This window comes from Mya arenaria, chromosome 3, assembly GCF_026914265.1.
Source record: "Mya arenaria isolate MELC-2E11 chromosome 3, ASM2691426v1".
NCBI lineage: Eukaryota > Metazoa > Mollusca > Bivalvia > Myida > Myidae > Mya > Mya arenaria.
Window position 1 is genome coordinate 30,171,228 of NC_069124.1, and position 12,008 is coordinate 30,183,235.

The 12,008-nt window shown below is 35.7% G+C and overlaps 1 protein-coding gene across 7 annotated transcripts; it reads left to right on the forward strand.

The window, feature by feature from the left end:
• On the forward strand, positions 1–10,861 carry LOC128229263 (nudC domain-containing protein 2-like). Of its 7 annotated transcripts, XM_052941074.1 has the most exons (6): positions 8–30; positions 1,309–1,382; positions 6,026–6,213; positions 7,882–7,930; positions 8,562–8,713; positions 9,573–10,861. In XM_052941074.1, exons 3-6 carry the CDS (start codon positions 6,028–6,030, stop codon positions 9,648–9,650), a joined length of 465 nt encoding a protein of 154 aa, XP_052797034.1. In that variant the 5' UTR covers positions 8–30; positions 1,309–1,382; positions 6,026–6,027; the 3' UTR covers positions 9,651–10,861. The 7 variants fall into 7 exon arrangements, with proteins under 7 accessions (XP_052797033.1, XP_052797034.1, XP_052797032.1 ...); XM_052941073.1 differs by lacking the exon at positions 1,309–1,382 and having other exon boundaries at positions 1–30; XM_052941072.1 differs by lacking the exon at positions 8–30 and having other exon boundaries at positions 637–1,382.
• The last annotated feature ends 1,147 nt before the right edge of the window (positions 10,862–12,008 follow it).

The window sequence follows — 12,008 nt, forward strand, 5'->3', positions numbered from 1 at the left end:
CTAAACGGTTGTCTGCAGCCGCAAAATAAAGTTTGTGAATATTTTTATTTTTTGTAAAATGAACGATTTTACGTTGATATGATACTGTATGACTTTTACAGCATGGATTCAGACAGCCAGCTTGCAAGTCTATAGTTCTTAGCTTAAATCTAAATTGCCATGATCAGAGAGCTGAGATTATTTGAGACCTTATTGTAAACACTGACTTGGAGGGAATGTGCTGAATTTTGACCTCTACAAAATTTAGTGACATTTTACCTAAAATAACCTAAAATATATATTTTTTTCTTCAGATTCATCAAAGGGGTCACTCATACCAACTATCTAGCATAAATAACTATGAATTACGGCACTTTTACAAAGTCAGAAAACGAGATTTGTCTAAATCACGGACCTATAAACCATATACAGGTCCGTGTCTAAATCGAGATTTTCTGACTTTATAAAAGTGCCGTAATTCATAGTTATTTCTGCTAGATAGTTGGTATGAGTGACCCCTTTGATGAATCTGAAGAAAAAAAATATATTTTAGGTTATTTTAGGTAAAATGTCACTAAATTTTGTAGACATCAAAATTCAGCACATTCCCTCCAAGTCACTGTGATTGTAAACTGTCAAACTCTAAACTGTTTCTGTCTCTTTTCATTAAACAGGTGGGCTGTTTCTTTGAAAATACTAAGGACAACTGGTTTTGCCTTTAGGCCAGCCAGTTTTTGAAGAAATTCTTTTTGTTTTTCTAGAGAAGGTGCAGGTGGCGGTGGCTTCCTTTTTCGTTGGCTACTCTGCAGTTTCTGTTTGACACTGTCTTTGTAGAAAATAATACTTCTAACCTCTGCTGGCTGAATCCCTTTTGTGTGACATTGATAACATAAGCATGGTTTGTCTGTACTGGCTGCCTTTGTATATCCATTCCGAACTGTTGCTTCAATTTTAACAGGATGGCTGCAATGTGGGAGCATGACTTGCTCAGTCTGCAATCGAAATATTTAGTCATCTAAGATAACCGACCAAAGAACAGGTCTAAATTGTTTGAAAAACTGACAAATGTATTTTTTCTTGAAGCGTTTGTAAAATGTCAATTTTTGCACATAATATGAAAAACTGTGATTTGATCTTTTGTCTGCATTCTTTTGTCTGCAGTCTTGTTTATACAAAGAAAAAAAAATAAAAGAAAAAAGTCACATCGGTCATTGACTCAATCTGTGAGAGTGCAGCTTAAATACTTCTTGAATATTTCTTGACATTACCACTTCACTTATCATTAAATTCTTAATTGTAAGAAAAAACTTTCTTTACCCTGCCATGCAGTCGCAGTGAGCAGCAAGTACACTCCCATCCTTAGATACAGATACCCATGGATGATGAGGGTCGTCATTTTCTCTGTAAGAGTGCTTCACTTCTGTTTTGTTGTGTTGTGTTTGGAACTTTCATGTGTTCTACTGTCTGGACAAAACCTGATAGAAAGAAGATGTGGGCTTCAAGGGTCTTGAAATTCTTCATTGACTCCTTGGTATACACTCCTTCTGTCAAGATAAGATGAACATGATATAAAGAAAAATAAGACTTCAAATATTCTGAAATTTTAACAATTGATTGTCCAGTTGAATCATGATTGATTTACTGATTGATTGATTGATTAAAAAATAATTGATTGATTTTTTTATTGATTTATTTAATTAATAAGTATGTAATTGAATGAATAATGTTTAGAAGTCAAAAATGGATGATTGATTGATTGAATGAATGGGAAAAGCGTGATTGATATTTTTACTTATTGACTGATGGAACTTACAAATAGTTTGGTTAATATAATAAAAATGATTAAGTCAAAAACTATGTCAATAAAAAATTTCTAAAATATATTCATACATTGGATCTATTCTTTCAGTCTTCATCTCTGGCTAATAATGCATAAATAGTTAACTTATCGGAAATGTAATGAATTCCTTTATGAAAATGCTTATCTCAATCAGTTTAATAGAAACCATATTCAAATATGTTATGATGACAGCATACCTGGAGTTTCCATCAAGTAGTTGCAGACATCTGGCCATTGTACATCAGGCCACTTTGTTGGATTGTTCTGCCAAATGACCTCTGGTAAATTGTAAGGACACTCATCAATTCCAACAATTTTTAGTTTTGCTAAATATCCTTCACATTGCTGTGTTGTCCAAACTTTTTATTTAGCCAAGAACCATTTTGTTTTATTGAATGGAAAGAAATAACTATTAAAAACAGTTTCTGTTCTTTAAGACAACTTTTTCCCAGTTGTCAGTTGACTGCACTTTGTTTATGATAATTATGATAATTAATTTAGTCAGACACTAGCACTTCACTCCACTAGTCAAATATAAAAGCTGGAAGTAGGATTGCTATTGGTCTGAGATGGCAGATAGAAGTGAAGATAGTTAATCCTAATTGATAATTTTTCAATGAAATTTATCACATACGCCCAGGGATCTGATCAGATTTCCATGACACAGGGATGATAAAATTCCGGATTAATCCGGAATTCCGGATTTAAGGCCTCACGGATCGATTTTGAGATTAATGTAAATCCGTTGAGTTTTTTTTCTAGGGGGGAGGGGTACTGGGAGCGAATCGAGCTCAGTTCGAACAATATGGTTACGAAAGGTGAGTTTTCCGGAAGTGTAAAGCCGGAAATTAACGAACCTATTTACGTCTTGGCAATCGAGCTATATGATTGGTTAAGATAGCATCCGGTGATTACGGAAATTACCGATGGGACTAGAAGACAGTATCCGGATGGTCGTATCCGGATATAACAGACGACGAAGACGAATAAACGGGTATTGGAAAAAATACCACCACCAACTTCTAAAAACATCGATTCGTCGATTTAAAGGGTATATTTGGCATTTATTTTTAAGAAAAATTCCCGAAACGTTTCTTTTTAAGTTAATAGAAAGTGATCAAACTAATAATTAATTTTGCGCATCTAGCATCATTTCGGACACCCCGATTCGGATTGTGTCATAATAATCGATTTTTATTTTACAAATTTGAATTGGCCGATTGAAGTTTACGCTGTAAACCGTTTCTTTATTATTCTCATAATGTTTGAAGCATTGTTCTCAATAAGAAGTGGCTTTTGACCAGTATGGGAGGTTCAAATGAAAGTTGGTTTAGTTCAAATTTAAAAAAAAAAAAATAAATATTTTATAGTAGTAACACATATTACGTAGAGGCAGCCATTTTATTTTCTATTTGAGACAGTTCAACAAAACTTCTTGAGGACCCAGTTTGAGTGAGATTTAAATTCTATAGTTGTAATTTGTATTTCCAGGTATGTTGATGGTTACAAAAGTCGGGGATGAACAGACACCTCAGCCAGTGCATCCAGTTGTTCCTGTCAGTGACTGACAATTCAATCCAGAGGCCATGATACTTGGATTTATGACTGAACATGCTCCCTGGCACCACAGTAGTGTGTCTTACTTAAGACACTTGCCAAAGATACAAAAGCTCTCAGCGAATTAAAACTTCAAAGGTGTACAGCATCATACAAGATGACTTACGTAGTGGCTAGCCATTTCAATGATGAACATGTGGAGGAGTTAATGGATCTCGGTTTTGTTTCAACTAAGACAAGTCAACAAACACAATGAGAAAACTGTTGCAGCTATTTTTCTGCTATAGAGAAAGAAAAAGTGTTGAGGCATTTGGCCTCCTTAAAAATCACAAGGGCTGATTCTGAATCAATTTTCATAGAATTTGAAAACCAGTTTGAGAGACTTGGAACTGCCGTGGGACAATCTAGTTTGTATGCTACTGGACTCATGTAACACCATGAGGGGAAAGAATCTGGCTTAGGGACCAGAATACGTCAAAGTCCACCATGTCCACAACGACTACGCTGCCAAAGCATTTAAGTCCCGTTTGGATATTACTTGGAATAATATATATAATAATTAATAACATTATATTCTCATCAAATGTGCAGAAAATGGAATAAATACTCTTAATACGATACATAAAAATTGAATAATTAACACTTTTACAATTAACATTTGCAAGCATGATAATCGATATGTTGTTCATTATTATAAACCAAACATCCCATAGTGTAGACTGTTCATACACAGCCATTTGATCATAGCCAGTTGAGTTTTATGGGAAGTGGACAACTGAACCAAAATGTCAGGTACATGTCTAATGCCTAGGTAAAAAAAAGTAAATTTAACTTTGTTTAAAGACAAAGGTGTTAAACTTCACTCCTAAGATTCCTGATTATTGTTCTGATTGTGGATGTCTCGTGTTGAACATAATTATATCTACCAAACCGAAAGGTGTACTCCTTGAACACTATTCTAAGGCAAAAAAGGGTATTAGAATCCCTGAAATACGGAAAGCTTCGGGGGGCTTCGCCCCCCTTGTGCCCCCACCAGGGCTTTGCCCTGGACCCATCGGGGGCCTTAATGGCCCCCTGAACCCCACGCAGAAATTTTCAGGATTGGCAACTTAGCTCTGTTATCATCCCTGATGACAATTAGACACTTGATACTCCCCAGGTTTCCCATGTGTCTCATATGTGTCATAAAACATCATAAAACTGGCACATGACATGATTATGAGACTAGTAAATCTGTTGCAGATTTATTTATGACAATGAAACATTTATTTAAATGATATAATCAGACATGGGATGCACATTTAAATTTATCAAGAGAATATTGGACAGGTTATTCTATTTATCTCCAGAGACTAGACTGAGTCCAGTTATGGCATTCTAGTACACCAGAGCTGGGACCAATAACAAATCCTACTCCCAGACCAGAGTGATGATGCACATTTAGATTTATCATTATCAAGCCTCTGATGAATGAGAATGAGTAATGACTAATGTACCATTTCTGAAATTCATTAACTACAAATGTGATAAAGTTAACTTTCCATATGGTATACATCTGTCTACTTCATACGTATACATAAATGAGAAAATACTCTGGTATCAACTTTATACTGTACCATTTTTAACTCACCGTTGAACAACCTTTTGGTGATATTTCTGATCTTGATAGAAATTGTAGGATCTGGGGCCGTATTCAATAAAGCATCTTAGTAATATTTTTCAACTAAGTGAAAAAATGCCATTTTTCTAATTTGAAAATAAGCAAGAAAATGGTCTAAACAAGATATGCATATGAATAAATCTGATGAAAAGTAGTGGGTATTTAAAATAATTGTTGTCAAAAATTACGAAATTCTCACTAAGGTGAAAATATTCACTAAGATGCTTATTGAATACGGCCCCTGGACCAAAACATCCCATGGACAAACCCTCCCATGTCATTTTTGACTAGGTGCACAAAACCTCACACATCATCATGACATGGTGAACAAAACATGCCATCCAGGATAAGATCCCATAAATGTCCCTATAAACTGTTTAAATAATTGCCTTCCCCCGGGGGGTTATATGTTTTGCTGGAATAGCCCTTAGTTACTACACCAATTCATGAAATCGACACACATGTAATGCACCAGTCAATTGTAACCACGACCCCCAAAGGTCCAGGGAATAGCGGGGACGTTGACTTTCAGTCCTGCCTAGCCCGGGTAAAACTTGCGGGACGACGTGTTGATAAGATTCCCACTAAATGCCGCCACACCCCAGGAATGCTAGATCACGCCCATTCCCCGCTATTTTTGGTGTGAAGACAAAACCAACGCATTCACCCGGCACTGTGGGGCCACATGGAAGGTAAAAACACAGCACATTACCCCGGCTATCCCCAGTATACCCCCGGCCTGGGGGGCGTGGTTACAATTGACTAGTAACTTAACAAACACCCTGAATCTCTGACACCCTAAAGTTGACTCATATACATTCTGATTTTCTGGGAAAAACTGCAGATCTACAAAACTTGTAATACATTGTTGGGTAATTTCTACAAACTCATAACAAGAACAATGAGATAAAATAGATAATTTAACAAATGAAATCTTAATAATAACATTTCTGCCAGTTTTATAATTGTTTGGATCCACTAATTTGCAGAGATGAGCCACTTTGATGAGACAAGTGGTGTAATAGTGTGCGGGACTGAATGGGGCCGCTGGTGGCAGACCCTTGAAGAAGTGCACGTGGAAGTGGACCTTCCAGAGGGTACAAAAGCCAGCATGCTCCGCTGTACAATCACAAACAAGACTCTCAATGTTCTTGTTCGAGGCGAGGTAAAGATTAAGGTATGTTGTCAAGCCGATGCAGGTTCATCCAGTTTTTAGCCGGATTTTTCATCGAAAAATTACGGGTTATAGAATGGCGAAAACCGGGCGGGCGGTTTGGCGGGCAGGTGGGCGTGTGTTAACAATTTTGCGTTAAAGTTTACATTTTATGTAAGAAAATCAAGAGTTTTTATCCAATGGTAATGAAACTTCATACAATGGTAGAGCATAATGAGAGGAAGTGCAGTGTACAATAACCATAACTCTATTCTTGCTTATTACTGAGTTATTGCCCCTTGTTACTTTTTTGTACTGGATGGAATTCATTGGAACTTCATACAATGGTAAAGCACTGTGAGAGGAAGTGCAGTGTTCAAAAACCATAACTCTACCTAAACTAATTACTGAGTTATTGCCCTTTATTTGTTTTTTTTTTGCTGTCAATTTTTTTTCCAGACATTAACTTGCAAACTACTTGATGGAATTTATTAAAACTTCATACATTGGTAAAGCACAATGAGAGGAAGTGAAGTGCACAATAACCATAACTATATTTCAGCTTACTACAGAGTTACTGCCCTTTGTTACTCTTTTCTTGTCCGGAGCATAACTTAAAAACTATTGGATGGGATTTAATAAAACTTCATACAGTGATAGATCATAATGAGAGGGAGTGCAGTGTACAGGAACCGCAATCTATTTCAGCTTATTACATAGTTAGTGCCCTTTGTTACTTTTTCTTGTCCGGAGCATAACTTGAAAACTATTTGATGGAATATAATAAAACTTCATACAGTGATAGATCATAATGAGAGGGAGTGCAGTGTGCAGGAACCGCAATTCTATTTCAGCTAATTACAGAGTTACTGCCCTTTGGGTCTTTTTGGTTAAAAATACTAGGTCACTGGCTCAAATTCTCGGTTTGCAAAATTTCATCGTCAAATAAAAATCCCGCTTAAATGCGGCGTTGCCGCATTGGCGTCTTGTAATTTTATTAAAACAATGGTGATTGTGTTTTTTAGGCTAACTTTGAAAAATGGGCATACAAAATTGCAAATATCGGTCTGTGAGTTTGGAAAACATAACATTTAGGTAGTGTTTTTAAAATTTTCTTATATTTAATTTTGTTTGATCATTTCGTCGGAAGGCATAGGGGATGTAGAAATGGTAGGTGTGTGTGCTTGCCTGTGTCCCAAACATTTTTGTCTGGAGCATTACTCCAAAGGCCTTTGAGTACTTCAAAATTCATACTCAGATAATATCATATGAAGGAGAAGTGCAGTGAACAGGAACCATAACTCTGACTGCAGTATTGTTTAGTTATTGCCCTTAGTTCAATTCCTATTCCCTGCCAAAATATGAAGAAGATACTAACTTCATTTAGTGGAGGGGGATGACAGTCTGTGACTGTTGTTATACATGATATTGTGCCATTGTAAATCATCTTGTTAGGAATCAATTTATGTGTTATGAATCAACAACACTTACTTTACATTTTGGCTATTGTGACGGTTTCTTTGACCACTAGTATATGCCAGTCTGATTGCTATAAAATTTTATGGTTTAACTCTACATTTTGGCTATTGTGATGGTTTCTTTTCCCATTGGTACATGCCAGTCCGATTTTTATTCAATGATAAAGTCAAGAGATAAAGCACAATCAAATTTCAGTATGCTTCTTTATTCCAGGGGAACTTTCCATGTCTGGTAAAGGCAGATGACTCCGTTTGGACAATAGGTAAGATATAAAGAAGACCATATCCAATTAATTGTTAGGCCTATAAAAAAAATATGTCCGTTTTGGGTAACCCTACCCTACCTATAAAAATGCGCCGACCCTAACTATTTTTTTCCGTTTCTGAGCAAAAAAAATATTCGTTAGCGGAAAGTAGAGTTACGAAGGGCGGATAAATGCAGATTTTAATCAGAATTATTGTTTATATGATAAAACAAAGTCAGGCAATGACAGTAATGTAGGAAAGACTGCCATGTGCAAGAAAACACTCTGAACTTAAGACAAATTTTGAAAAAAAAAAAAATCCCTACCTACCCTACCTAGAAATTTTGGGAAGGTTACCCTAAACAAACATTATTTTTTTAGCCTTAGCAAAGTTAGTCTGTTTTACAAAGCAAAAGTACAGGTATTGACATAGCCTTGACGTCATCTTTATTGTCAACAAGCAACAGCTTTAACCTTGGACATAACTAAAAAACTGTATCAGATATTAAAATGAAACTCTTATGAAATGTTTTGCAAGAATCTCTTTAGAACCAGAATATTTCGAAAGTGGAAATGGCTGATTTGAAACCAAATTTACACTTGTTAGAGTATTTATATTTCTCAAACTATGCATCTCCTCTTGTTACAGAAGACAGAAAACTGTTGCACATTTGCCTATTGAAAGTGAAGACGACAGCTGATCAGTGCTGGAAGTCTCTGTTAACAGATCAATACCAGGCTGACCCTTACACACAGGACCAGATGCAGAGAAAACTCACCCTACAGAGATACCAGTTTGAGGTAATTTACTCTTCATTATCAAAATAAAAATTTGCAGTAGGGTTCTATTTCATCATGGATCCTGGTATCATTTTTTTTATCTATAAACAATAGTACCGGTACACAATAATACAGAGGGTCATGTCATTAAAAATCTTAGGAGCAATTTTGAAGCTAGAAGAGATGGTCAGCCATAGTACAAGGGGCCATTTCATCACACATTTTAGGAGATATTTTATGCAAAGGAGAGATATTCAGCCATGTAAAAAGGCGTAATTTCATTGTTTTTTTGAGGCTAGATATGCAGTAATATTACTAAATACTATATAGTCGGTCTGATGTTTTTAGCAAAGAATGTTTTTCACTTTTAATGAATATGCACCTATGTGGTCATGTCCAGACTCAAAAATGCAAGGTATGGTTTTGAAATAAAATCTTACAAAGGTTCACAACATTTAAACAATGTGTGGTATGCAGTTCCCAGGTCACATGGAAGGTCAAAGTCAAACATAGATGTCAAATGCCGTGGGATCTTTTACATATATGGAAATAGTGTGTTTATGTGGTCATATATCATGACGAAACCCGAGTACATTCCATGGTGAATTGGTTTAAACAATATTATTTTTTTTACTAAAACATTTTCAATACATTCTAAGTCTAAGCATAATTAAATGATTTACTGTCTTAATAACAGGTGGAAAAAAGACAAGTGATATAAGCACAAAACAAAATAATCACTTATTCACGACAGAATTAAGCAGGAGGCTTTGCAGCTTCTTGCATCATGACTTGCCTACAGAGTGCTTGAAACACAGGTCTTGCAAGTTTTCCGTCAATCAGCATGATGTATTTATAAATATTTTGCATTCAATTGCAGAACCCAGGAATGGACTTCAGCAATGCGGAGATATCGGGCAACTACCACACTGGCGGTCCAGAGTTGCCAGGCTCCTGACCCAACCATTTAGACAATTTGGGTCTCTTGCATGGCCTGATAATTCGATGGAAGAGTTTGTCATTCATATCAAGCTATGTTTGCCATGGATGTCACAGGGATGTATTTTGAACACGGAATGCCATCATACTGACAAAGGCCTGTGCAATAAAATGTTAATTTCGCTGGACAATCTTATCTTAAGAGGGGCATACAGCTTACTCTGTATATAATTAAATGAGAGATAACAAAATTCTGGATAAATGGTACAAATTTCCATGAACAGTGCTATATACTATTAAAGTGTTAAATGATTTGGATCACAATGATCTTTTGACCGTGATACAAGAACTAGTTTGAACTGATGTCAAAGTTATTTCAATATGTTGAAGAGGTTTTGAATCAAATCTTAAGACTAGTTTTGAAGCAATTGACAGATACATTTGAAGGCTTGAGTTCAGATGGATTCCGTGTGCATTTGCTGGATATTGAGCCATCTCTTAAGATAGCATTACATGAAATATCAGTCTGTTATGCCTTCATCAGACAATAAGCAAAACAATGAATGTGGTATATTTTTCATTCCATCTGTAATGATGCATACTGTTGCAATTTTAGGAATTGCTGAAGTTAAAACCCTCTGTTTCTTTGTCCTCTTTTTATGCAATGTAATTTGTTTGGGTTGTTTAAAAATACTTTTCTATTTGAATTTAATATATCAGACTTAGCTAGCTGGTTGCTCTACCTGTTCTGAAATTGAATAACTGAATAATTTTAAATGCTCTACCAGTAATTGTGTAATACTGCTGGCAGTGGACACAGCACGCATGGCAGAAATGTAATACTTTTGGCAGTGGGCATCAGTTATGTAAAACTGCTGGCAGAGGGTAATTGTTACATGAATGCCGTGCCGGCAGTGTTTCATTAACTGCCAGCACTTGGCACTGCCGGCAGAGGGTAGTTCTAAAACACTGCAGGCTCGGTAGTTTCATAAATTTATACTGCCAGCGCAGATCCATTAAGTAACTCTGCCAGCAATCAGTTATACAATACTGCCATCTTGGAGTATTAAAGGGAAAGCTTTGGAAAGAGAAGAAGGATGGTTGCTTTAAATGTATCTTGTTGGTGAAATTGTCATGATAAGTTCTAAAATCGATATTAAGTTTAAGATTTGTTTCTTCATGAATATGTTTCAAGTGTGTTAATGAATAAATGGAAACTGCGGAAAATTATATTGTGTTCATTTCTTCATGTTTGTGAAAATCTTTAAATAAAAGGCTAGTGAATTGTCTATAGAAATATTGGTGGCAGCGAATTACTTGACAGAACAAAAAATCCTGAAACGGATCTTTGCTCCTAGAGAAGTCCTTGTTGTAGCAGGGGTCGATTTGGTATTTTGCTTTCAAGTTGTAATAAAAATTGTAATGATTTTCTCCATCCTCACTACATTTGGTGTGGAATCATAAAAACATTTAAAGTAAACCAGTTTTGTGTATGATCTGAATAAGCGGGCAAGAATTGTCATCTTCAGCATTCATGATATGATCAAAGATGTTCTAACAATCGGCATCAGCAGCACCTGCGATATACCATGGAATGGATGCTATCTTACAATCAGCAATTGCAGCAGCCTTGCTCAAGCTGCTGACAAGTGTTCCCTCAAATTTAAAAATTGCTCATAAGGAAGTTCAAATTAAATATCACCCTCACATGCGTGAAAATATATTCCTGGTTTTCCATGATCATCTCTTATTAGAACACCTCAGACGCAGGATTCAAAAGGTAATATAAATTAATAACATATTCAGTTTGTTCATATCAGTTATATTTCAATTACAGCAAGGCATAATCACTTAGTCCGGCTTTGTTCACTTCATCTGCGTTCCTGGCTATGACTATACCTTGACTGTTTTTCGGAAGAAAAGCTTTAAATGTTACCTTAAGGTCGCAAATAACAAGAGAATCCAGAATTGCTTTTATATGTTTTATGACATACAGCTTTACTCAAAATAACTTGTATGTATAAGCTTTTATACAAAATTAAAACATTTCAATGCAGTTATTGACATGCAAATATCAAGATTCTGTATCCTTAATCCGCAAAGCTGTAGAATATCATATATAATAAATTACAACATTCCAGATCTTTACACATTGAATGTGCTGTTAATAAGTTAAAACAATTTTGATGTTATCTTTAAAGTATGGATCCATATTCACTATGGTTTAGTGTCTTAAGTTTAGCGAATATGTGGCCAGCGGCTCTAACAGCTGATAATTTTCAATCCTCAAAAATAGCCGGGGGTTTGTAGGAGTACAAGCATTTAATGCCCATAGCAAGAAAGGGGTTTTGACCCCTTTTTAAATTGTTTCCTAACT

What these genes read in the sequence shown, in the direction of transcription:
- LOC128229263 (XM_052941069.1), top strand. An exon ending in GAGGCGAGGTAAAGATTAAG is followed by an intron (nt 6,214 to 7,881) that starts GTATGTTGTCAA and finishes TCTTTATTCCAG; the next exon opens with GGGAACTTTCCATGTCTGGT. An exon ending in TACAGAGATACCAGTTTGAG is followed by an intron (nt 8,714 to 9,572) that starts GTAATTTACTCT and finishes ATTCAATTGCAG; the next exon opens with AACCCAGGAATGGACTTCAG.